At 35.8% G+C, this 24,448-nt stretch overlaps 1 protein-coding gene across 13 annotated transcripts in view; it reads right to left on the bottom strand.

Annotated features, from left to right (window-relative positions):
• Positions 1-24,448, bottom strand: part of PHF20L1 (PHD finger protein 20 like 1) — a 64,127-nt gene that overhangs the window by 16,164 nt on the left and 23,515 nt on the right. For 5 of the 13 annotated variants that reach the window (XM_087825499.1, XM_087825497.1, XM_087825500.1 and 2 more), the window contains exons 5-12: positions 24,276-24,364; positions 23,975-24,064; positions 19,714-19,927; positions 19,022-19,150; positions 13,431-13,513; positions 9,711-9,963; positions 7,528-7,716; positions 7,055-7,261 (exon numbers count right to left, since the gene is read on the bottom strand). In XM_087825499.1, the coding sequence (XP_087681625.1) occupies positions 7,055-7,261; positions 7,528-7,716; positions 9,711-9,963; positions 13,431-13,513; positions 19,022-19,150; positions 19,714-19,927; positions 23,975-24,064; positions 24,276-24,364 (1,254 nt within the window). The remainder of the gene's footprint in view (positions 1-7,054; positions 7,262-7,527; positions 7,717-9,710; positions 9,964-13,430; positions 13,514-19,021; positions 19,151-19,713; positions 19,928-23,974; positions 24,065-24,275; positions 24,365-24,448) is intronic. The other 8 variants (XM_087825501.1, XM_087825502.1, XM_087825503.1 and 5 more) reach the window with 5 other exon arrangements.

Genomic DNA, 24,448 nt, shown 5'->3' with positions numbered 1-24,448 from the left:
TTCTGGTTCTGTGGCAGTTCTGACATAGTGCTATTAGGGTCATTCAAATGAAATAGTAAACTGATACTGAAGCATATTGGTTTTCAACAACCTGCATAAAAATTTTCAACTAATATTTAACCTCTGTTGCCTAAACAAACTTGTACCTCAGAATGCTATCATGAATGTGGTGTTATGTAATGATAAAAGCCAAACTGGAATTATTTTACAAATTATTTTTTATATTTATCTAAATATAGAATACAAAGGCTTATTTACACATAAAAATATTCAACCTTAATCACATGTAAGTATTACTATCTAATTGTCCAAAACACATTTTTAAACCAATAGTGCACCTTAATAATTATATGTAGCTGACACAGATACATTTAACCAAGCTTCTCAACTCATATTCAACCATTCCCAATGCTAGTATCTTACATGTGTCTAGGGTTAATCTAAGAAAATACTGTAGTACATTTAAAATACAATTTTAGTCCACTAAATCATGCTTTAACACCACTACTTACGGGTTCTTTGATTTTTTAATCATTTCAATAGAGTATCAGAAAAGCTAGCATTTTATCATCTTCAAATATTTTATATAACTTAAACAATAAAAATATAAAAATGCCACTCAACTTTAATTAAGTTAATAAAACTCTAATAAGTAAGTTCCATATTAAGTAAGAATACTGACAGTCTCCATGACAAAAAATAAAAGGGTCATCAGAGCAAAGAAAACAACAATTAAATTTCCTTATTACCAAGACTGTTGAACAAACATATCACTTCCTTTTACTAATTACTGTTTACTGACTACTAATAAATGCACCACAAACCTTCTACAAGTTTGATGCAATTTTCTTAAAGATGACAAGGCAAGTAGAGTGCAAACCATGAGAACTGTGCTTTCTACAACCCCCATGATCACAGACACATTCAGAAGCAGCTCTTGATCATGTTGAGTCCTTAGGTCCCTAATTCTCTGAAGCACTGACTCTCACTCAGGGTGAAAGGTGGGGCATGGCTGGCATCCCCTGGGCTGATTCAAAGGAAAGGAACTGCCTGAGTGGGCTGCCTTCATGGACTGGAATGTGCGGAATTCCTCAGGTACTTGGGAGACAAATCAAACAGTTAAGAACCACTGCAGGGCACACAGGTTAGCACCGCAGAAGAGATACAGCCATTCCCAGAGTGCTTTCAGTTCCAGATTGTTTTCCCAAACCTTTATATGTGTGTGTGTGTTTATTTATATATATATATTTTTTTAATCCTCACCCGAGGATATGTGTTGCATTGATTTTAGAGAGAGAAGAAGGGAGTGGGAGAGAGAGAAACATCAATGTGAGAAAGAAACATCAATCAGTTGCCTCCTGGACACACTTCATCAGGTTCAAACCTGCAACCTGAGTATGTGCCCTGACCGGGATGACCTAGAATCAAACTCAGGACTTTTCGGCGTACTGGATGAAGCTCCAACCAACTGAGCCACACCAGCCAGAGCTATACACCTCTGAATTGATAAAATTTCAAAAGTAAAATTGGAGACTGACTGAGAAAGGGTTGTCAAAACTTTACACAAACAAGGACCTTAAAATAAATATTCATATATACAACCACTGCAGGACTTAAAAAAACACTCATGCCCAAATACAAAAACAAAATAGACCTATTCAAGAATTCACCAAAAAAATAAATTTATTTTTATGAGAAGTTCACTACATTGCCCGCATTTCACCACGTGGCAGAATTGGGGAACCAAACTACTAGGTATGGAATAGTGATTTTTAAACTAAACTGTATCAACAAGCCATTTTCTTCCACAAGGTATTACATGAAATTCAATGCATAATACAAAAACCAAAAAAATAAACAAACAGATTCAAAAACAAATGGAACTACTTAAAATGAGAGAGGGTGATCTCTGAACCATGAGATTTGCACTCAGTTAAATGCCCAGCCATGCAGCAGTTTCCTAAGCCCCTTCCTGTGCGCTATCAGGCCCTCCTGGCTAAAACTCGGGAGATCCCTGAGATTCCATGGAAACCCCCGGCTCTGGACAAGCAAGAACATTTGGTGTGGGGGTGGAGGTAGATAAGAGTCTCTGATGACAGTTTATTTGTTTTGTACAATTCTGGGCAAAACTGAAAAACACTTTGAAACAAAAAGGTTTTTAAAATGTAAAGTGGATATAAGATGCTGGGCTGAAAGTCATCTACTTGACGTGCCTGCACAGCGCCGGCACAGGCAAGTGGTCCCCAAGGCAGAGCTGCTGTGATTACTGGCTCATCCTTCCATGCATTGAGCTTCCATATCTTTTATCCCCTTCAAGAGGTCCAAGTAATTCAGTATTTGTTATACAAATATTCCATAGAAAAATAAGAATATGTAACATTCCCAGAGAGTAACAGGATTCCATCTTAAAACTAATAGTAACAGAACTGAGGCCCTCTCCTTTCCTGAAACTAGTTGGCTCTGTTAGATAGAGAATTCTGATAACAAAATAAAAACAAAGGCATCCATTTCTATAAGGATACCAATGACATTATGGTAATGTGGGCAGCAATAGCATTCTTAACCTTGCTTCCCAGTGGAGGAACGTAGAAGGATTAGTGCAAGCTCATTAGCTCTACTGGAAAAACAACTAAAAGCAAATCTTGCCCCATTAAGAGGTGTATAATAATAACTAGGTCATTTGCATAATCTCATCAATCCTTTACTGTGATGGCGGAGCCCCTCAGGGTCACAGATCTCTCAACTCTGCTCAGCTGTTCCACAGGTGATGACTGACATCCTCACCCTAAAACTCAGGCGTTTCAATTTCGCGAAAATACCCTAGAAAATGTCTTTCACACAAGTTCTGGTAAATAATGTTTTCTACAAAAGTTTTAAAATTCAACAGGAACAAAATTCACTTTTATAATTAATATGGAAAACCAGCCAAGCAGGCAAACATCAAAAAAGAAAGAAGAAACAGAAACAAAACACCTGGAACTCTGACTCTGGATGGGAGACAGCCATCCAACAAATACTGCAAAACAGGTTAGACAGTAAATAAAAGTGCTGAGGAAAGCGAGCAGATCACTGAGGTCTCTATGCAAGTCACACAGGCTCACAAGGCATTCAATCAAAAGGTGTCCAATTAGAATCAGACCTGAATTCTATTACTTTCATCAAAAAAAATAAACAATGAAAGGGATAATAGAAATAAATCATAATTCCTCACACCCTGCATTCAAACACTGTAATGGTGTTCAAACCTCTCATAAATGGACTTTCAATCATAAACATTTAAAACCATGCATTCTCTTGATTTAAACAACTAAATTGCCAGCCATCACCACATCCAGATGACCCTTACTTTTCAACAAAGCTACAAATTCATCATATTAAGAACCTGCACTCCTCTAACCTCTCACTTTTCTCCAAAACTGTCTTACTGCTTTGACTTTCTCAAATAGTTATGATACTAAAAGAGTTACCTCTACCCCAGTATATTTTAACCATTAGACAAACAAGAACCACCCTCCAATGGTAATTAGCCATATTTCCACAAATTTGCAAGAAATTCTGAAAAAAAGACTAGGTTACTACTCTGATTAGAAGCAAAATCATCTAAATAAAGGCTGTCCATGTATAATCACTACTTTGACATTTTAGGATATATACCCTGGCTAAGATAACTCTTAATTATTACAAAGCTATTTATATCAGTCCATCTTTCAGTATTGTTACTTGTATTTATATATATATAGAAAGAAAATATTTTAAAATGCACATCTAAACATAACCTCCCCATGGATACAGAGCATTATAACTTTAACATATTTTTCATATATTCAGCACAGCAACAAATTCTAGATTGCAAAAGAACTGCAGGAGACCGACATAAGAAAAAATATCTCAAAGGCTCCATGGTAGTTCAGAATCTTGTGGGAAAAGAGGAAAGAAAAATTAACTATCTTAGCTTAGGAGGGGATTAGAGAAAGAGTCAAAAGACAGTGGATCAGACTTAGGAAATAACAAGAAATATTTCAAAACCTACAAATCTTCAGATCTGGGCACTGATTTTTTAAAATAAGGTATGGAAACACTATCTGGAATAAAATAACTTCAATCTTTATTAATCAGATGGGATTGTAGACAACTGTATATTTAATATTAATTACACTTATACTTTCAAAGAAGGAATAAGAATGTAAAGGCAGTAATCTAAAAAGTATATGTTTATTTTAATATACATATGACCACCAGAAAAAAGCAAGCTCTATTTTATGCTTCATCCACGGAGCTGATAAAGTGATTTAGGGAAGATGCTATTAAAAACAATTACCCCCAGTACTCTTGGTTGCAAATCAAAAAACAGCTTTATGTTTTTCTCCATTTCAGAACTGAAATTCAGACTTCCTTCATCTGCCTAATTCCAAGTTAGTAATTTACTGGAATTATTAGCATTCTTAACCTTGGTTAGCCACAATGCCCTGTGCTTCCCAGTGGAAGAACGTACAAGGATTAGTGTAAGCTCATTATCTCTACTGGAAAAACAACTAAAAGCAAATCTTACCCCATTAAGAGGTGTATATAAATTTGAAATTAGTACTTCAAATTTGAAATATTAATTTGAAAAAAAAGTAAATTTGAAATTAGTATTTACCTTCTTTTTATTATATGTACTCGTTAGTTGAGGTTAAAATTCAATAAAACTTCTACATAAAACAATGTTACCTTATAAAAAATATAAATATTCTGTGAGATTAAAATATCAACTTGATAAAACACTTCTGAATAGTTTCAGATTATAATAGATGTGTTGAACATGGCTGATTTTATGCATTAAACTCCCAAAATAATGCTATAACAAATTACATTTAAATTTGAGAGATTCTGCCCCAAAATATAAGATTATATTTAAGATACATGTATATAGTTAAATTTCAGCTAAGTGTTTCTTAAATATAAAGTTCTATTAAAATCCCTAAACCTAATTACTGATCCCATTAAGTATTTTCTGGCTTCAAAACAAAAAACTTCAGTAATTATATTTAGCTCTAATAATTCCTATGTAGTAAAAACAGAAAGTGACAAAGAAGCAGGGAGGGGACCTCCAGTCAAGATCCTAGGGTAGGAAAATGCTGCGAGCACCTCCCCCCACGACCACATCAAAATTACAGCTACATTATAGAACAGCCAACTTTGAGGGTCACCTGATAGCTGAACAGAAGTCCTATAACTAAGGATATAAAGAAGCAGTCACATCAAGACTGAAAGGAGGGCCAGGGCCCCGGAGGATAGTGTGGGTCCCACACCACGTATAGCATTAAAAATCAGGAGGGATATCTGGGCTACAGAGGTTGTGCCCCCTGAGAAGCCAGAGTTCCCAGACCTACGCCAAGCTCTCCAGCCCAGGGTCCCAGGGCTGGGAAGTCCCCACAACATCTGGCTGTGAAAATCAGTGGGGATCCCGTCACAATGAAAGGGAGGGCCGATGGAGTCCCAGGGGCTGCCCTTACAGGGCCCAAGCAAGACTTACTGGCGACAGAGGTACTCAATGTGGGCTCCAGTGCTGGGCAACAGCTGGAAAGTACCAGGGACATCTGAGGAAGAACTGAACTGTCTGGCTTCAGGGCAGGGCTGGAGGAACAGCTCTCTCCCACTTTGTTCCTTTGCTGAGCCCTCTCACAACCCAGCTGGCAGGCACAGGCTGGAGCCAAATCTGAGTCTCCATCAAATTCATCCCATCCTGGTGATTCCCTGAGAACCCACCCAACTCAACTAGCGCACAGGCCAGTTCAGTGGCTGTTATAAACAAGAGGCTGGCTTTGGCCCATGCTCTGGACTTCCCTAAAATCTCTGAAAGGTCCACAAAGCCCAAGGCAGCAGTAGCTGGCCTTGGGGTGCCCTGTACTTCTTGCTCAGCAGCCCAAGCCCAGCACTAGAGGCAGCTGACCTTGGTTCACAGCATGGCCTGTCCCAGGTACCTCCAAGCCCAGTACAAGCAGCTATCAACCTCAGATCATTTTGTAGCTCCTAGCAGGTGGCTAGGAGCTCAGCACAGGCAGCAGCTGACCAGGGCCTGCATGGAAACCCCTCCCAAGAAGCCTCAGAACCAACATACCTAGTGGCTGGCTTCAGAGCACCACCCACTGAGCTCCACAAAGGACATGCCCAAAGGATAGACTCCTCAGGCACTAGAGTCCTGCTAAAGTTAATCTACTCCATGGAGTCAGCCCCTGCACACCTGCTTGTCAGCTACAGTCACAGCCAGTCCTCGCACCCAGTAAGCCTGAGTGTCAATCCCACCCACTGATGTATCAACAGCAATCAAGGCACAAGTACAACAGGAAGGCACATACAACCACACAAGAACACCCTGGAGCACCCAGCTTAGGTGACCAGGGAGTTTGCACCACTGAACCAAAGAGGCCCACACCAAGACACATCATAATTAAAATGCCAAAGGTTAAAGACAAAGCAGTAAGAAAAAAGCGGTCAGTTATGTATAAGGAAGCTCTCGTAAGACTGTCAACTGATTTCTCAACAGAAACTCTGCAGGCCATAAAGGACTGGCACAAAATATTCAAAGTGCTGAAAAGCAAGGATGTTCAACCAAGATTACTCTACTCAGCAAAGCTATGCTTTTAGATGAGTATTAGACTTGCAGGGGGGATCACTTCATAAGTTATATAAATGTCTAACCACTATTCTGTATACCTGAAACTAATATAAAACTTAATGTTAACTGTAATTGAAAATTTTTTAAATTTTAAAAAATTAGAAAGAGCAAAAGGGAGGGAGGGAGGGAGGGAGGGAGGGAGGGAGGGAGGGAGGGAGGGAGGGAGGGAGGGAGGGAGGGAGGGATGGATTAACGTGACAGAGAAGTATGTCCAGGGCATATGATAGTAAATGATGGCACAAAAGAACCTGAAACAGAGAAACCCTATCTCCCACAGATGTTACATAAGTATTTAAAGAGGAATTACGTATCATTACTGTAAACTGTAGCTATACATCACAATGTTTAGAGCCTATAAATGCAAGTCTAGCTATTTGTAAAATGAATTGTTTTTACCTGATGCCGTTGCAGCTCCTCTCCCATCAGTTACTGCTTTGGAAGAAGGATTTGTAAGCGTCTGTGTATCGACCTTGTCTGCCCTGGGACACTCATTATGGTAAGAGGGATCTGAAGCTAGCGGTGCTGCAACTTCCAAACCACGACTTAAGTCAAGAGGGAGACAGGGTCCCAGCTTCTCAAATGACAAATGTGCAACATCAGGCACTACACAAGATAAAGAATGTAATATAATATTAACATAGATAAACTGGCTCAGTTAATATCCACGTGGATTTAAATGTTATATAAGCTAAACAGTGCCTGGCATAAAGAAGCACTCGGTAACTATTTGTAGAATAAATGAAGAGCTTATAAGTCCAAAAGATGTAAGGAAAAAGCAGACATTTCTTAGTATTTTAATAGTCTTTGTCTCTTAGTATTTCCTTTATCTTCTTTTATGTTTGGTTCTGTAGGAAATCAATATACATTACCCTCTGGTACTGAAGTCTCCTGCTGATTTTGAGAACTGATGGAGAATACTTTCCCATCAGTGGCTGGAGAGGGAGGAGAAACCTTTTCTAGAGAATCATCAGGCATGGGCAAGGTGGCTAAACGCTGAGATCTTCTTCTCCGCTCGCTATGCTTGAAAGGTCTAGGGGGGTTCACAGGCTGTGGAGGACCTAGAAAAAGATCTTCAATGTTCACGAAGCAGATACATTCCAGGATCATCATATAATATTTGAGATAAGTGGGAAAATTATTCAAATACTGCCCTCTGATGCTGTAAGGTATCCACAGGAACGGCATGTTCCAGAGGTAATCAAAGGCAAAAACTGCCCTCATTCACAAAAAGAGTTAATCAAAACTTCTAAAATCAAAGCCTACTAGAATCAAAAGAAGATAACATGGAATATTAATTTCAGGTGGTTTCCCCACGTGACAGGCTACTGTTAACTTTCTAATTGCAGATTGTTGTGTTAGTTGCCATTTTTCCTTTGGGAAAATAGTCTCTGTATAGCCAAAGATTAAAAATAGATATCCCTTTTGCTACATTACAAATCTAGCAACTCTAAGGGGAAAAAAGGCAGGAGCATAGGTGACAAAAATCTGACACGCATTGTAGTTAGTGCTTTACTTGCCAAAGTAAAAGAAATGTAAATAACTTTTTCCCACCCTCATTCCCCTAATAGATTTGTATAAGCATATTTGGGCCTGATTCATTAAAAAAAAAAAATTGAACACAACTATAAGTATCTCTCATGGGCAAATAATCAGGATTTTAGAAGAAAATGGCAATGTTCTTGCCCTCAAGTGTTTTCTTCTGTTTTTAATAACTAATTTGGTAAGTCAGTTAAGCATCTTTCTAGCTATGTAATACAAAAGTTTGAAAATTCCTGTCTTTTTTTTAATAACCTTTAGGTTTCTTCTTTCTAAGTGGCATGTAAACGTTTGATTATTTCAAATAGGCAGGATTACATAAGGCCAATACAGTCGTATTAATTTAGAAGGAGGAAGTAAGTGGTCTAAAGAGGTCGATGCTTGGGTATTTAAAAGTAATTTTACAAAAGTCAAAATAAAAAAAATGATTAATTTAAAATAATAAAAGAATAAACTTCAATTGCTGCCACACTGTGGTTGTAATACCAAAATACAAAACAATTCCAAAATAAAATACTTAATGTGACTACTGACATTATTTCATGATAAATGCCATAACGAGGAAATATTTCAGTTTTTCTGTTCCCATCCTTTCTACCCACATATTAAAAAGAACAAAACAAAGTATCGAAAATTAATACTATATGGCTTAGGAGAAAATATGGCAATTGAATGGAAGAGGAGAATATATTTGATTGGAAAGTCTTCTCAATGCCAACATTTTTCATTGTTGTGGAAGATGTGATGCAGAGGAATTCATAAGGAAACATGTCATATTCATTTACTAATAAGGGAACTAATTCACTTGTTGCATAAATAACAAAAGTATCTTTTCCCACATATTACTTTCCAGGTTAACTGCTTTTCATATTTTTTCTAACTTAGAATACTAAATTAATATAAGAAAGAGAGTCAACACGAATGTTGTCTTATATATACCCAAACCCATGTTGAAAGGCTATTTTTAAAAAGGCTAAATTAACTCTTGAATGATAAGTAGTACTGAAACAGTAAAATTTTTAAAAATATGATCAAGAAAGCATTCTTCTTTCAATACGAATAACTGAGGTTTGCACTCTGAGTACTAGGGTAAGAACGAAGAGTGTGAACTGCAGTAGGGGATCCAGAAAGTGGGAGCACTAACTACATCTACCCACGAGAACAGTCTCAGGACTTAAGGAAAAAGGTCCACCTCAGGTCAGTTTTATATCTGGTTTTGTTTTTTGTAATGAATCAGGCCTCTCATTGTGCTTTGATTAGAGGAGAATCAAGCTACAGTGGCATTTGCAGTATTAAATGGTACGGTTTCTCAACCAGCAGGGCAGTCTCTGCACAATACATCAGTCAGAAAGGTCGATGGGTTTTGCCCCTGAAATAGCTGCAAGCCTTCCCTATCATAGCCACTTAAGTTTGAATTTTTAAAAAGCAACTTCATAAAAATACAATATGACTACAATCAAACTGTTTCCAAGTATCTTATAGGATAAGGAACTATTTTTTAAAAATCTGTGCTCACTAGTTTTATTTATCACTGAAGAAGAAAGCTGAGATACAAGCGTCAAATCCTCGACTTGTATTAACTCTGGGGGAAGTGGTGATTTAGGGGGCTTTATACACCCAGAAGGATCTCCAGATTCATGTTTGCATTTCTTGCTGCGAGCCTTCCCTGAAGACAAAGTTGAGGATAACAGTGCAGGTTTCTGAGTGTTGGCAGAACTGCTAATGTCAGCTTCATTTTTTTTCTGACTTTGAGGTTTAGGTGAAATCGCCTGAATAAATAATAAAAAATTGATATTTTTATTTTGGTTTCTTCATTTTTGTTCTTGTACTCTATTTTGACTGTTAAGCAACTTTAGTATCCAAAAACATTGTTAAGCAACATATAACATTTCTATTACAAATGAAAAACCAAAAATAACCCCACAAATTATTAACTAAAAGTTGAATAGGTTGTCTTTAAAGGGATGCTGTCCACTTGGTCTAAATTTGGCTTTTAAAAAATGTATTAGATTCATAATATTCTCAGGATATAAAATGTTATCTTACTGGACAAATATTATCAGTATTAAATTTAAATATACATCTTTTGAAACCATAATTACCAATGACATTAATAATAATTAGGTAAACAAACAGCATTTTCATGGTTTAGAGCATTAGAGAAATACACTTAAACCTTTGACTTTCAGATGTTCTCTTAGAACTTCCTTTATCAAATTGAACGCGGAAGTCTAAGTGGACAGTTTCCCTTTAAAGAAAGATCTCAACAGGAAAACAATGATCAAATTAACGAAACATTATCTTTAACTCATTTGAGTGCTGAAAGCTAGAGTTTCATAAGCATAATGCATCATGAAATCAAAGCCACCAGCAGTTCAGAGTTAAAAGACTAAAAAACAATACAAAACAAGCCAACAACAACAAAAAAAACTAAGGAGTAAAACCAAGTGTAAGTTTAAAACATTGGATTTAAAACAAAATACGTCGCATTCTTAGGTGAGAGTTTTTACCTTCTTCCTGCCAACTGATACTTTTAAAAAAAAATTAGAACTTTGTCAGTTCTTTATTTGGCAATAAAATTTCCTACATTATGTAAAAATGTAAGTGAATGTGTCCAAAGACAACAGAGAATAGCCACATTGGATGGATTTGTAATCTATGGTTTTAGAATGCTTATACTGTATTTCTTTCTGATATTCTTATAAGATACACTTTTTTTTTTATATCTACACTAAGATAGGCTTCTATAAAGAATCAAGTTGCTAGCACTCTGAACAATATACTTGTCCCTAAGAAACCTTTTAGCTTCCATGTCTTTGGTGAGGGATGACCATTGAGCCTGCAGTCTGCAGTTCTCCGGAATATGAAAGATCATTGCTGGAGACTCAACAGATTTCTGTTTCCACTAAAATACAAGGCACTCAAATTTTGGTGGGAAAAAAGCGTATATTTGGCATTAAGTAGGGCAGCTTTGAATGCTCTATAGATGGCATGTTGGACATACCACATAAAAGGGCGAGTGTCAAGTGTTCCATTTATTTGTCATCATTTCTACTGTTGAATTTACTCATTACACATGTGTGTAAGTGCACATTAATCATGTGAAAAAGTATTCCAAATGGAAAGGATTTCTAAGCTTATCATTAAAGGTGTTGCCAGAAAAGTAATTAGAGCCATTACTTGTAAATAAACAATTTTATTGTTCATCTTCACATATGTGAGAGACATCACTACAGCATCCATTACTCTCAAGTTACAAAGTTATAAAACAAGATTTTAAAACTTAAATTAATATCTTGATAAGGTGCTTAACTTCTAAACAAGGACAAATTAACATTTTAAAAAACTTACTGAATTATGCATCTAATGCAGGTTTTATCCAAAAGTAAATATAACATAACAATTCCCTAATACAATTAAGTAATCTATAATTAATAATCTGAGAATTGGGGTTCAAGACCACAGAGTTTGAATATTTTTAACGTAAATAAAATAAATCCATTATTAGCACAGTAAATTTTGGCTGTAGGCCTGTTAAAAGTCTATGTTATGAGTAACACTACTTTACTCATTAGGACAACAGAGGTTAGTGACAATCAACACCTCTCCTTTAACTCTGCTGTTGACACCAATGAAGATGTAATTCAGAGTTTTATAACTCGGCTTTTTAACTTGGAAGCAGGGCAAACAGCATAAAATGTAAGAATTTGGTTTCAAACATTTTCACATTGAAATCAACCTGAATGACAAAAAATGAGGGCACAGCATTACGTTCCTTAAAAATCTTAAACAATTTACAGTGTTTTCATTAATGATTATTGGTCTGGTCTCTTTGTTACAAAACTGGCAAGGACTCTCAAATTTTTTTAAGTTATGCAAACAGAAACAGCCGAGTTACTCAATTTTTCTTTTTTTAACTCAATTTCAAAATGTTGATTTCTGTTCTCTCTGAAATGGGCACTGCCCTCTACACTAACCTCCATGTATAATAAGTAATTTTCACATTCACCTCAGCAGGATTGTGCATAATGAAAGATTGACATTGTAATGAATTTTCCAGAAACATTTTATTACCCAAGTCCCTGATTTACTGCGTTCTGACAATACCATAAACAGTGGTGAAAATACAAAATAATGTTATATCTGGGACGTTGAATATAGTAATACACAGTAAAAAAAAAAAAAGTCACTTAAAATTTGGTTGATATACTGACAATAACGGCAAAGACTTAACCGTTTGATGATCACAGAAAATCAGAAGGTATGATTTACTGACATATGAATTTAAAAGACCGCTGATTTAATATAACATTCATGGAGGCACCAAAACAATGCATTGTTATCAAATCAGGCCTAAAATAACCCTGAAAAACTCAATACAATATCAATTAAATTTGGAGTATTTTTTTGTACGCATATAGATAAAAGCAAAAGATATTCATTTTAAAGTCTTCTTTATTAGCCTACTAATAAAGAAAATTAAAATAATACAAAAAGGATATATTAAAACTACATTAAGGCTCAGATTTTAAACCAGGAGAACCAAGGAGATCCAGTTATGGCTATTACTGTGTTCTTATAGTTTTACAGTGCCCAAGAAGTTAAGCCCTTAGAGGATGTAAAAGCATGCACAGTCATTATGTACAGGTATTGTGGTCATCTGAAGGCAGCCAAGGCAAAAATCTAGCAACTGCAACCTTCACTTTTAAATTCCTCTATTAGGTGGTTTAAAGACAGACCCTTAATAGTTTTTTAAAATTTTTTTTGTAGTTATTAAAATATACATCCTAGCAAAAAATGTATGGCTCATTGATCAATTCATAAAACACATAGTCAGTCTAACACCAATTGTTACAATATAAAAGAAACTTCTTACAAAAGAAGCTTTATTAGATGTCAAAAACCCTGTTTTAACTCACAAATGAAAAGTATTTGTGTAAGGGTCTTTCTGTAAGCTAGTTAAAGGTGATCCAGCTGGAAGCTTATACCCTGGGATGCCTGTCTCCAGGCGTTCAAATGTTGGAGACAAAGCTTTAATGTCAGTCTACTGAAAACAAACACAAATGAAGTCTGTAGTTTGTATACCTTGGAGAAGGCAGAGTTAAAAATATATCAATTAATTAGCTTCCTAGTCCCACATCTGACCAAAAGGGCAATTTCAATTACGTGGATATCATAGCTCCGGGATCATTCCAGTTGGGAACCTTGAAAAAAATCAAATGCTACCATTTCATACCTGCTCCAGCATTGGAGCCGTTTCACTGTGGTCTTCCTTTTTTTCAGCACCATCCACCCCAACAGCTTTGGATGCCAACAAACCTTGAGAAAAATTGTACAGAAATTGCTTATTAGAAAAAAATGTTGATTTTCACCCTAATTAACTTCACAAAAATTTTAGCAGTTGAAAGCCCCCACTCTTTTTAATATATAGGAAGTAAATAGTCTCAAAAATTTACTTGTCAAAAATACAAACATCCTTAATACTGACTCAAGGAAATGAATCAGAATTTGAAAGCTGTTTACATAATTAAATATTACTCCTAAACATAGCTTTAAAACACTACACACATACACATTTATTCTGTAAAATTTTAAATTATATGGCTTAACATCCAAAAACCTAGTATTACTTAGATTGTTCATACTCTTAATTATGGGCTTTGTCTATACAACTGAAATAAAATATAAAATTAATATTAAGATATATGAAAACCCTTCCAAACATCTAGAATAAAATAAGATTTTGTTATTGTTGTTGTATTACCTAAAAAAAATACTCCCAATTTTTAAGTTCACTTGGATCCTGTAACCTAAGCTTTAGGGGGTTTATCTCTATACCCAGCTGTAGCTTATCATCTTACAAAAATGCTGAAAACACTGATGGATCCATTTTGTGTTAATGTGAAAAAAGTATGGGTCCTTTTAATGATATCTGAACTTATTTAATATTATAGCCTCATTCTACAAATGACAAAATAATTTGGGAATTCCAGTTTTCTCCAATGTATACCACTTATTCTCAATTTTAGAAGTCAGAATATTTTATCTGAAGTAAATATAATTAACTTTACAAGACATTAAAACTCTGCTTAATTTATAAATTAAAGGCATTTACTTGACAAGTACCTTCAATGAAGCCAAATTTATAAAGCTTGTATAACAAGTATTTGTTTTTGCTTATGGCCACCAGATAGACAAAAGGTTACCAAAAATCATTTTTGTGTCAAAGTTGGCCACACAAACCCTCTGCTTCAAAGGATGTTTAAAAATCAAAAATATGCCCTGGCCTGTGTGGCTCAGTGGTTGGAGCATCAGCCCGGAGCACGTCAAGGGCACCTACCTGGGTTGCGGGTTCACTCCCCGCCCCAGGGCAGGGCTTGTGCGGGAGACAACCAGTCAGTGTCTCTCTCACACTGATGTTTCTCTTTCTCTCTCTCCTCCCCACTTCCGCTCTCTGAAAAGCAATGGAAAAAATATCCTCATGTGAGGATTAACAACAAAAAATCAAAAACATAATAGTAAACTTATTATAGCAATTACACCATTGATATTACTGAAGCTGTCTATAGCATACTGAGTAGGAAGAAAAAGGGGCCCCCAAATGTCACGTAACTTCAAGCTAGCCACAAGGCAATCTCCTGACTTTTTCAGGTAACTCTCTCAAACTTACGTAATCTAAAGAGGCATTCCAATATTAAAGTTGTATTCTTAATGTAACACTGTAGCCAAACGTTAAACTAGGCAAAAAGCACTTTTCCTTTATTGGAAAGTTGAACATCTAGCACTCAGAATTGTAATTTAAAATAGAAAAGGTGAAATGTAAAAAAATGCTGTGGCTACATCAATGATTGGTGGTAAAACTGGTATTTGATCCAGTGTGAGATAACAATCCATACAGAGTTTGTTCAAGTCTCAAACAATATCAAGTGTAGATTTAAATGACGGAAAAAGCAATATATAAATAATTTTACAAAAATAGCCTATAAACCATAAATTCAATCCTAATTATATTAATTTAACTTCTGAACATATTTTAGGTGACTGGAAAAGATGTAGCATGATGTAGTTCTTTAACCTTTAAAATTGCATTCACTGGGCTTTTCTTCTCTAGCCAGTATCTTTGAGAGTCAATACTACTCAAAAGAAAAGTAATTAGAGAATCAAGTTCTTTCGCAGGGAACCGAGTAGAGATTCTACTTCTAAGGGCTAGTCAAACAGGACAGAAATTTGCTACTAAATCTATTAAATATATCTTACATTTTGTTTCCTTTCATATAGGTGGTGGAGATCCTTTTTTAAATCTCACCAATAGATGGACTAGATCACAAACTACAAAATTAAAAATAAGGGACTACATGTTTAAAAAAACAAAATAATGCAGCCACACTCTATGAATTTAAGTTAGGATATTATAGACCCAACTATTAAAAGCAATTCCCACATAATGGTTTGTGAAGGAAAAATAAAGCTTTGCAATGTACTTACAAAAAGCGATGGGGTATTTAATAAAGACTACCTAAAATTAGATTAGAAAATACAATACCTGGAACTCAAAAGCCTCACAAATATGATCAATAAAAAGCTTTTCATATTTACATGCACACCATCTTAAAAAAGAATTAAAAATATAAACAATAACGGGGACAAAAAATAAGTGTGTCCTTGAGGAGAGGACTTGGACTACTGCTGCCTGAAGGAGCAGTCCAAAATCTGCTATCTTGACCTGCTAATGTTCTGGGGAGAAATGCAATATCCTCAGAAAATGAGAATGAAGTTGAAGGAAATAGATACAAATGAAATTAATTTTAGTTCTTTGCAAATAAATATATATTATCAACATATTACTAACAGGTCCTCCTCCAGAAGAACATATCTATAGATTATCTTAGCAGAATGCATTTTTAAGAAATTATTTAAATATCAAGTAGAAGCAGAATATCACATACTCCTGAGTCCTATCCACAAAGTTACAATTTCTCAACAGTCTATACTTCAGCTATAAAGGATGTGATTGGGCTCTCGCTGCCACTAGGAATGAGCAACAGAGACCAGAGCACCCTGGAATAGCAAAGGGAAGGAAAGAGAGCAAAGTGCTTAACTCTTGGCCCATTTTTCATCCAAAGATTCCAAAATGCAATATTCTTTCTGGGATTAAGAATAAAATATTCTTGATATTATTATCAATAACATATTACTGGCCAATTCAAGCTTCTGGGGATTTGAAAATTATTTTTAAGATTCCTTAAGTTGCACAAACAAATCTAAACTGGCTGAACCTCTAGGAGCACCTAGAACTATTAGAAACAGACCCCACACCAACTGCTGACGTTTTTTCTACTCTACTGACAATCTGTATTTTAAAATCTATTCAAATTTGCTTATAGTTTGCTTGAAACTTTGTCCCAAAGTATGGACTCCTGATTCTCTCTGCAAAACTGTCTATTCTAAATAGTATGCATAAAGTCTATAACTATCCATATGGTACATTACATAATGAAAAAGACGACGCTGGAAGAATATACATATATATACACACACACACATAGACATATATATATATATACCATGCAGCTATAATTTCAATGTCTACTTATTTGGAAACATGAAAAGGCCATCCTATGCCATTCCCTATGTAGAAATCAAGTTTAGCTCTCTGTAGGGTAGAGCACATGCAGAACAAGAGTGCATAAATACATGAATTAAATTTATCCAGGGGTTGGTCCACTCAATTCCAGCTTGAACTATTTAAAATACAGGGTGCGGGGAAATCATCAGAACAGGCTGAGATCTGCCACAGTCACAGCCCTATTTCTCTCAGTAGCAAAGGAACAAAAGGACAAGTGTATGTGAGCTTGAGAAATTTACAATACACCGTAATTCCACAACAAAACGGCTCTTTTTGTATTAGTTCTCATCTGTTTTTATGGTCTACAAACAAAATTTACTGTACAGAGGCAAGCTCGAGTTTTACTCATCAAAGACAATCATATAATGTCTATTTCTGTTTGCATGATATAGTTGTAACATGAAATCAGAAATAAATGCAGACAGATGAACTATTAAAAGGATTATCATACATTTAAATCTTCTGAGTAAATAAAAGGGAAAAATTATAACAGTTTCACATTCTAAAATCTTCTGTTTTTCTACCACCAAACTATCACGTATTCGTTCATCTGAGATCCCCAAGGGGAAGTGAAGGCAAAGTCCCTCCACAGAGGGCACAGGGTGTCACACCACCACCAGCATTAGGATTCCTGTGAGGCACAGGGTAAAATGGTTCCTCCCCGCTCCCCACTGTCTTTTCAAGGTCATGCAGAGGTAATGCATCATTGTGGAATGAGCCGTTCCTTATTTTTGTTTTTACTTCTTTAAAGGTTGAGCTTGAACTTCTCAGCAAGGCACATGCGTGAGCACGCTGACTGAGAATGGAATCAGGCCACTCGGACGGTAGGAAAGCCCAGTGCTAGTGCGCAGGCAGGCACGTCGGGTCGGCGTCACTTCACCCTCCTTGCCCTGGGCTCCTCCAACAGAGCTGCTTCAATCTTGTGTCCCTGGAGTTGGAAGCACTATTCCACTTCTGCCGCAGTGCGCAGCCCCATGATCCATTAGTCTAAGGCAAAACTGAAGGCTCAAGGTGCCATCATAACAATCACCTGGATAACATTCTGGTTTTCTCCAAAGCTAATTGTTTCTAAATAAAAGGTGGAATGAATGAGTCGATTTTTAAATATTTCCTGTCCTGGGGCGAAATAAATCCTTTATCAGAAAAAGTCACAAAAATAATATCAACAAATGGGAAGACTAAGGAAGTCTCATCTGTTGGAATCAATTGTAATCACTTATGTGAACACTGTCATAAACAGTTGTTCTAAAGACTTTCTGCTCCAGTTACCCTTCAGAAGGTGTCCACTCTTCAGGAAACGAACAAAGTGTTTAGTTTACATTTATTCTTGAATCTGACAATGAAATCAACCTTCAGTTTATTTAAAAGCATACCAGCAAAGGTTTATATAGCTTTATTAAGCCAAAAGTACTAAAACCACCCTGTCCTTAAAATACGAACGTATGACTGAATAATTAAAGTATTTTAACTGTTATTTTAACATATACTCACAAAAATGATGTATGTTCACAATTTCTTTTGAAGACGAGAATCATTAGGCTGAAAAGGCCTAGGGAGTGATGGGGCCTAGCATGACTGGTCCCAAGTCCAATTTAAATCCCTTCCTCTATGGGCACTCCCAGGATGGGGTTTTCAATAATTTGCATTGCCCTAGCACTTTACTTCCTAAATTGCAACAAAGCAGAAGAAGTAAGACCAGGTTCTAGAGATCAACCAGAAGATAAAAGGAGCAATTTTTAAAACTTACAGAAGCGGTTTACACTGGGAATTAACAGCTTCAGTGTTCATCTATCCAACCACATACAGTACCATCCTTAATGAGACTGACCAAGAGTAAGAATGTATAATATTTAGAACCTCAGACATTATGTCACCACAAGTTGACAAAAGCAGACAATTCAATTCTTATAGAAACTATTCCTACAACCAAAGTGATTTGAATACTAGGTAACTTTATAACTTTTGATCCTATCAATCCTCACAACATCCCTGTGAGGTAGGTAGAAGACGAGTGATATTTTTCATGTTGCACAACACAAAAAGCTGACGGTTTTAAGAGATGTTGACCTTGAAGAACCATAGAGAAACTGTCTTTCTAACTAACCAGTTACATTGCCCCAAAAGATATGTGACTTTATTAAAAACAAATTTCTCTAAAATCAAACCCTCCATTCCCCCCCAAAAGAATCATTGCAGTTTACCAGTGATCTTGTTAAGCCGAGCTCGCTTTGCCTGAAATGAGCTGCCTTGATTATGTTTCCTCTTGTTTGACAATGTGCTCTCTGGCTGTGGAAAGACCATCTTTGGAACGTTCTCTACATGAAGTCCTACTTTTAATAGAACACATATATGAGAGTCTATATAGAATCCAAAGTTAAAACACATGATTTTTAAAAAATAGCAAAGTAGTAAAATGCTCTGCGCTTAATTTTTTTAATCTAGTGCTTGATACAGAACTTAAAAAACACACAGATCTCACCAGACTGCTACGTTAGAAATAGAAACTACTAAGCAGCTATTCTTGGGGAAAGAAAAGCAGGGAGAGTGATTTGCTGCTTTCTCCATATTATATATTAGATATTGAAAAACATGAAGCAGCATTTAAAATATTTTTTAAAAACTCAAAACAAGCAAACAAACCCCAAAACCTACCACCAATAAGTTACAAATCAAATTCTCAACTCATTTCTATTCAAGAACACTGAGGGCATCCGTTATCAAGTACCCATAAGAGACCATTAATCTTCAGATCTGTAAAATGCTACAAGTTAACCACCATATCATGCTAGAGAAAAGCCTGATAATTTAACTACATGTTCAAATGACAGGTAGCCAAGGGGTCTGACTTCTTCACTATGTGAGTAAGGAATGAGCATAAGAACATATTTTGTACCAAAGGTATCACTAGATGTGGGCAGATCTTCCTTCTTCTCAACTTCTGGTGTGGCTACAGAAGCTGCAGTTTCTTCCTTTTTTGAAGGTACTTTGAACCATTTCCTCTCATCTTTCTCTTTATCTTTATTGCTGTTAGCGCTGGTTCGAGGTTTGTTCCCTGTTTTATTCTTGGCTGCAGCTGCAGCAGCTGCTTTCACTAAAGCTATCCAATCCTCCAAAGGAAAAACACAAAACATGTGAAACATTAAAAATTAATCAAAATTTAATTACACTAATGAGTAAAAACATGTATCACATTTTCAAAGCTACTTTCACATACACACAAACTTAAAAATCAAGTTAACAATACATAGAAGGTAGATCATCAACATGGTAGATTACTGAATTTAATAATCTAATGGGTTAGTTGGATTTATAACCTTATATCAAATAGAAAAATATTCAATAACAAATAAATGTTCCTTTGTTATATTTTCTCAGGAATAAAATCTAAAATAACAAGAAACCTGTGACAAATATGGAATACTACATGACGTTCTGCCTTAGTACTTTAGGGTTTAAATGCGAAATTGCAATTCTTTTCTATAATACAATAGACCATAACAGAAATAAGAGAAAAACGCTTATACTGCAATTCTGCAAAGATTAAAAGAAATGTACTCCATTGAGAAAATAACTATTCCTTGTCAGGAAACTGTACCACTCGAAGAGTGGTCAATTTCATAGAAATCAAGGTGGGATTTTATTAATTTTTAAAGCTTTTAAAGTTCAGATACCAATTTATTATAACAGCCTTATATTACTAATAAAATTTTTTTAAAAAAAGAGCTACTTGACTTGGCAAAAGTAAAGTAGACATTGTCAGACTCCAGATCATTTCTTTTCCTCTACAAGTCTCCAGGGCCTGTGTTAGCTGCTATTCTTCTGGGGTGCAATTATTTATTTTTTCTGTATTATATTTTTTGCTGCTAAATAATTTTTACTTTTATTTTTAACTAAAATGCTTATAATAAAAAACATGGAAAGATGTAAAGAAGTGGCACTAACATTTAAATTTTCACAAAGTGGGTTTTTTTTTTAACTACTATTTGTAATAACTCCAGAGAGTTAACCCTTCCTGAGGGTCACTAAGCTGTCGAAAAAACCACCAATTCAGATTCAACCAAAATGGATAATCCATTAAATTCTTAGTCTAAGCAACTAAAATCAATTTCACAGCATCAAATGCATTTAATTCTTGGGTTACCTTAACAAACATGGGTTATTAAGCAATACAAGTTGATGGCTGCTCAGTCTTGAAAATACATGGTGAGGACAACAGGCCATTTAAAACAAGCAAGCAAAATCTATGTCCCTCACTCTCCCTCCTGACTGAAACGAAAACAGAATGTGACTGTACCTAACACATTCATTCACCAATTTTTTATTGTGCTAAGGACTCATTAGACACAGTTGATAAAAGCTGCTGCCTGAAAGCCCCAGGAACACATTGGCCCTGGAGTGACCACACCCTTGCTCCTACCTGGAAAACATCCAACATGCATTTAGCTTTCCCAGTACTTAAACTATGTCCCCAATATATATCTTATTAGAAAGTGAATTATGACAAGGTTGTGATATAAAGGTTTACATTTCTAGCTTGTAAAACAAAACAAAACAAGCCCAGATGTACCAATATTGCCCAATCCATTTTACTGAGAGCCACTTCCTTTTTGGTCCTATCCATAAGAAATTGACAGGCAAATAAAATTAACTATAAGATAATGTGACAGTAGAGATAGTATTGGAATAAACGAAACACCATGAGAGAACAAAAAAGAATATTAATTTTGACTAAAGAGGAAGGCTCTGGAAGGCTGCAGGGAAAATGATGGATGAGCTAAACCCTGCAGTGGAACTGGCCAGGGAAAGGGGAGAGAAAAAGGAAATGGGCACTCCAAGCAGCAGGAAAACCACTAAACACAGCAGGCTGCAGAGTGCACACGATGGGAACGAGGAGTCTAAGGGTCAATCTGAGTAGCTACGGTGTGATAGCTACATTGAGCCTTGAGAGTGATGTTTAAGTAGTGAAGAAAGCAAGCACCACCAATGAAAAAGACTGAAAGGCAGCGATCAATCCAGCAGAAAGAAAAACGAGTAAGTGCAACCAGACAAGCAAAGTGCTAATCCAGCAGAGATCATGTCTGCACGCTTATTAAGAGCAGAACATTTAATTCTGGGCTCTACACTATGGGGAAATTTTTAAGCTAGAGAAATGCTGAAAAATGACAGGGGTAATTGTACCCCTCAGGGGTAATTGGAGATGGAAAACCATCCCCAGTGGTTTTCCATCTCCAATTAAAGAGAAAACTACAAGAAACTAAGATACAAGTTGTATCTTTTAAAACTGAAAGCAGATATGAAAAGGTCTTGATCCTCTGACTTTTTAATCATGGGATCACTAAGGTTGTATGACTAAAAGAATTCTCCCATTATTCTGCTCTTCTATTTTTAAATAGGAAAGGTTCACTATCAAAAATAGCTGGTGGGATCCTTCCAGGAATCAGAGCTAACAATATGTTTCCAAGTTCCCTATAGAAACCATAAGGGAGTGGTGCCCTAGAAAGAGCACTGTCTGAAATCAGATCTGAGTTCAGAGTCACTCTAAGTTTTGAAATCCTCCACTGTGAAACAGGAATATCAGCCATACCTATGTCAAAGAATTTGCTATAAAAATGCTGTAAAACAATGTATGCAAGATATGTTTTAAAAATAGTAAAAGGACCTTATGAGCCAATCTTTAACACTAATGAGTTACAATGTAAATATTTATCAGCACAAACTCGAGAAGAAAAAATAATATGACAGAAAAACCTATAGAAAGCTTAGAGAAGGGCATTTCCATAGTGCATTTATTTGGTAGTTTAGTAAAAGAAATTTTACTGTGTATCTTACTAAGGAATTCTCAAAGTACTCAAGATGTAGAAGAGAGTATGCAAAGTTGGACTCTCTCACCACTGCCCAAGCAACATCTGATTTAGCATATTCCTCAGATGAAAACAAGTCAAAGCTTGTTGGGAAAATGAGATAATTTTATTAAAAACAATTCTACAAGTATTTTAATGTGCTTGTAATTTTAAATTATGAAGAAAAATGTAGAACTAAAGAAAATATACTGCTACCAATGTTTTCTTTCAGTAGTTTCATTTTGGCATTGATTTTAATATTAACTTGCATCATGATGTGACTAAAACACTTATTAAAACTAAATATCCAATACAGTCAATAAATTTTTACAACTTGTAATTTTACCACACACCAAATTGGCTCAATGTTTCAATTTGGGAAAAAATAAAGTTTTAGGACTAGGGCCATCTCACAAACATTTGAATAGCCAGAATAAAAAAATAATAGTTTTAAAGAGCATGCACAAGGGGAGGGAGGGATATTTTAATTAAACTAAGTTCACAATGTTTTACTCAATGTTTCTATGCAGTAACCAAGAAATCACACCACTGAATGAGTAAAAGAACATTTTATTTATACACACAAAGCAATTTACTGATCAAAAGCATTTCCATTTTAAATTGCATTTCATATTAATTTGAGGGGAAAAATTCTCCTAGCGGATCATTTCGAAAGTAAATTATTGAGAACCAGGTGATCTAAAACAATCACACTTCTCAGAAGATATCAGAATCCATTTTTTAACATGCTGGCCTGTGTTTCCAGATGACTACACTACACCCCTGGATCGAGCTGACCAGGTGATGTCAACACATTTCAGGGCATTTTTCACTGCACGGTATGAACAAATATGTAGCATATTTCCACATTAGACATTTTTACAGCATACTTTTAATTTCTTAAAATTAATTGTAGGTCCAGGTGCTGAAAATCCCAAATAACAGCAGAACACAAAAGAAAATATTTTAAATTTCTACTGGCACCTTTTCTTTCCAGTATTTCAGGAAACATAGTCAACCAATGGAATGATGGTTTTAACTTCCTCTCAGATTCTCCTTCTGAGGCTTACCGTTCATTCTTGCTCTGGGCAGTGCCAAACCATGTAACACACTGCTTACATCACATGACTCAGGGAGCCCTACCTGGAACAGCCTAGAGTGTCAGGTAAGCGCCTTTTAAGAAGATTAATGACTATGATTCATAGAAGGAAAGAGGAGGATAAGAAACTCAATAAAATTTTATATTAAAAATTAACTTTCTAAATGATACTCTATACCAGGAAAAACAAAATGAAGTTAAAAAAAGGCACTTACCTCACTTCCCATAGACTGGTTACACGATCCAGCTGGGTCGATAGGACAACACCAGCTTAGTGGATGCTGGGATTTCACCTGGAACAGAAACTAGTGACCTATAACTTTAGCAGGTCTAAAGCCAAAGGAGCAAAAATCAAGTGTATAATTTACATTCTACGCTTCTTTTTCTTGCTGCTATTTGGGGCTATCAGCACATAATCCTACAATTAGTTCACTTTAAAAATATATGTGTATATTTTGATCAGTACCATTCAAGAAGATATCCCTTTGGGTAGCTGGGAACGCTGAACACTCTTACCTGCCCTTTAGCATCCTCGGGCATGGCTTTAATGTGCATTCTTTTTAAACAACGAATTACTCCATCATAAAACTGAACTGTGAATGTTCCTGAAATAGGAGCAAGTCAGAATCATTAGAAAACATAATCCAATCTTACAGCAACACACGGCATCTAACTAGTAATGCCCTGAT

The sequence above is a fragment of the Miniopterus natalensis genome, chromosome 16 (genome assembly GCF_054644295.1).
Source record: "Miniopterus natalensis isolate mMinNat1 chromosome 16, mMinNat1.hap1, whole genome shotgun sequence".
NCBI classification, from domain to species: Eukaryota; Metazoa; Chordata; class Mammalia; order Chiroptera; family Miniopteridae; genus Miniopterus; species Miniopterus natalensis.
Note: the sequence above shows the minus strand (reverse complement) of the source record. Positions and strands in the feature narration are given on the sequence as shown.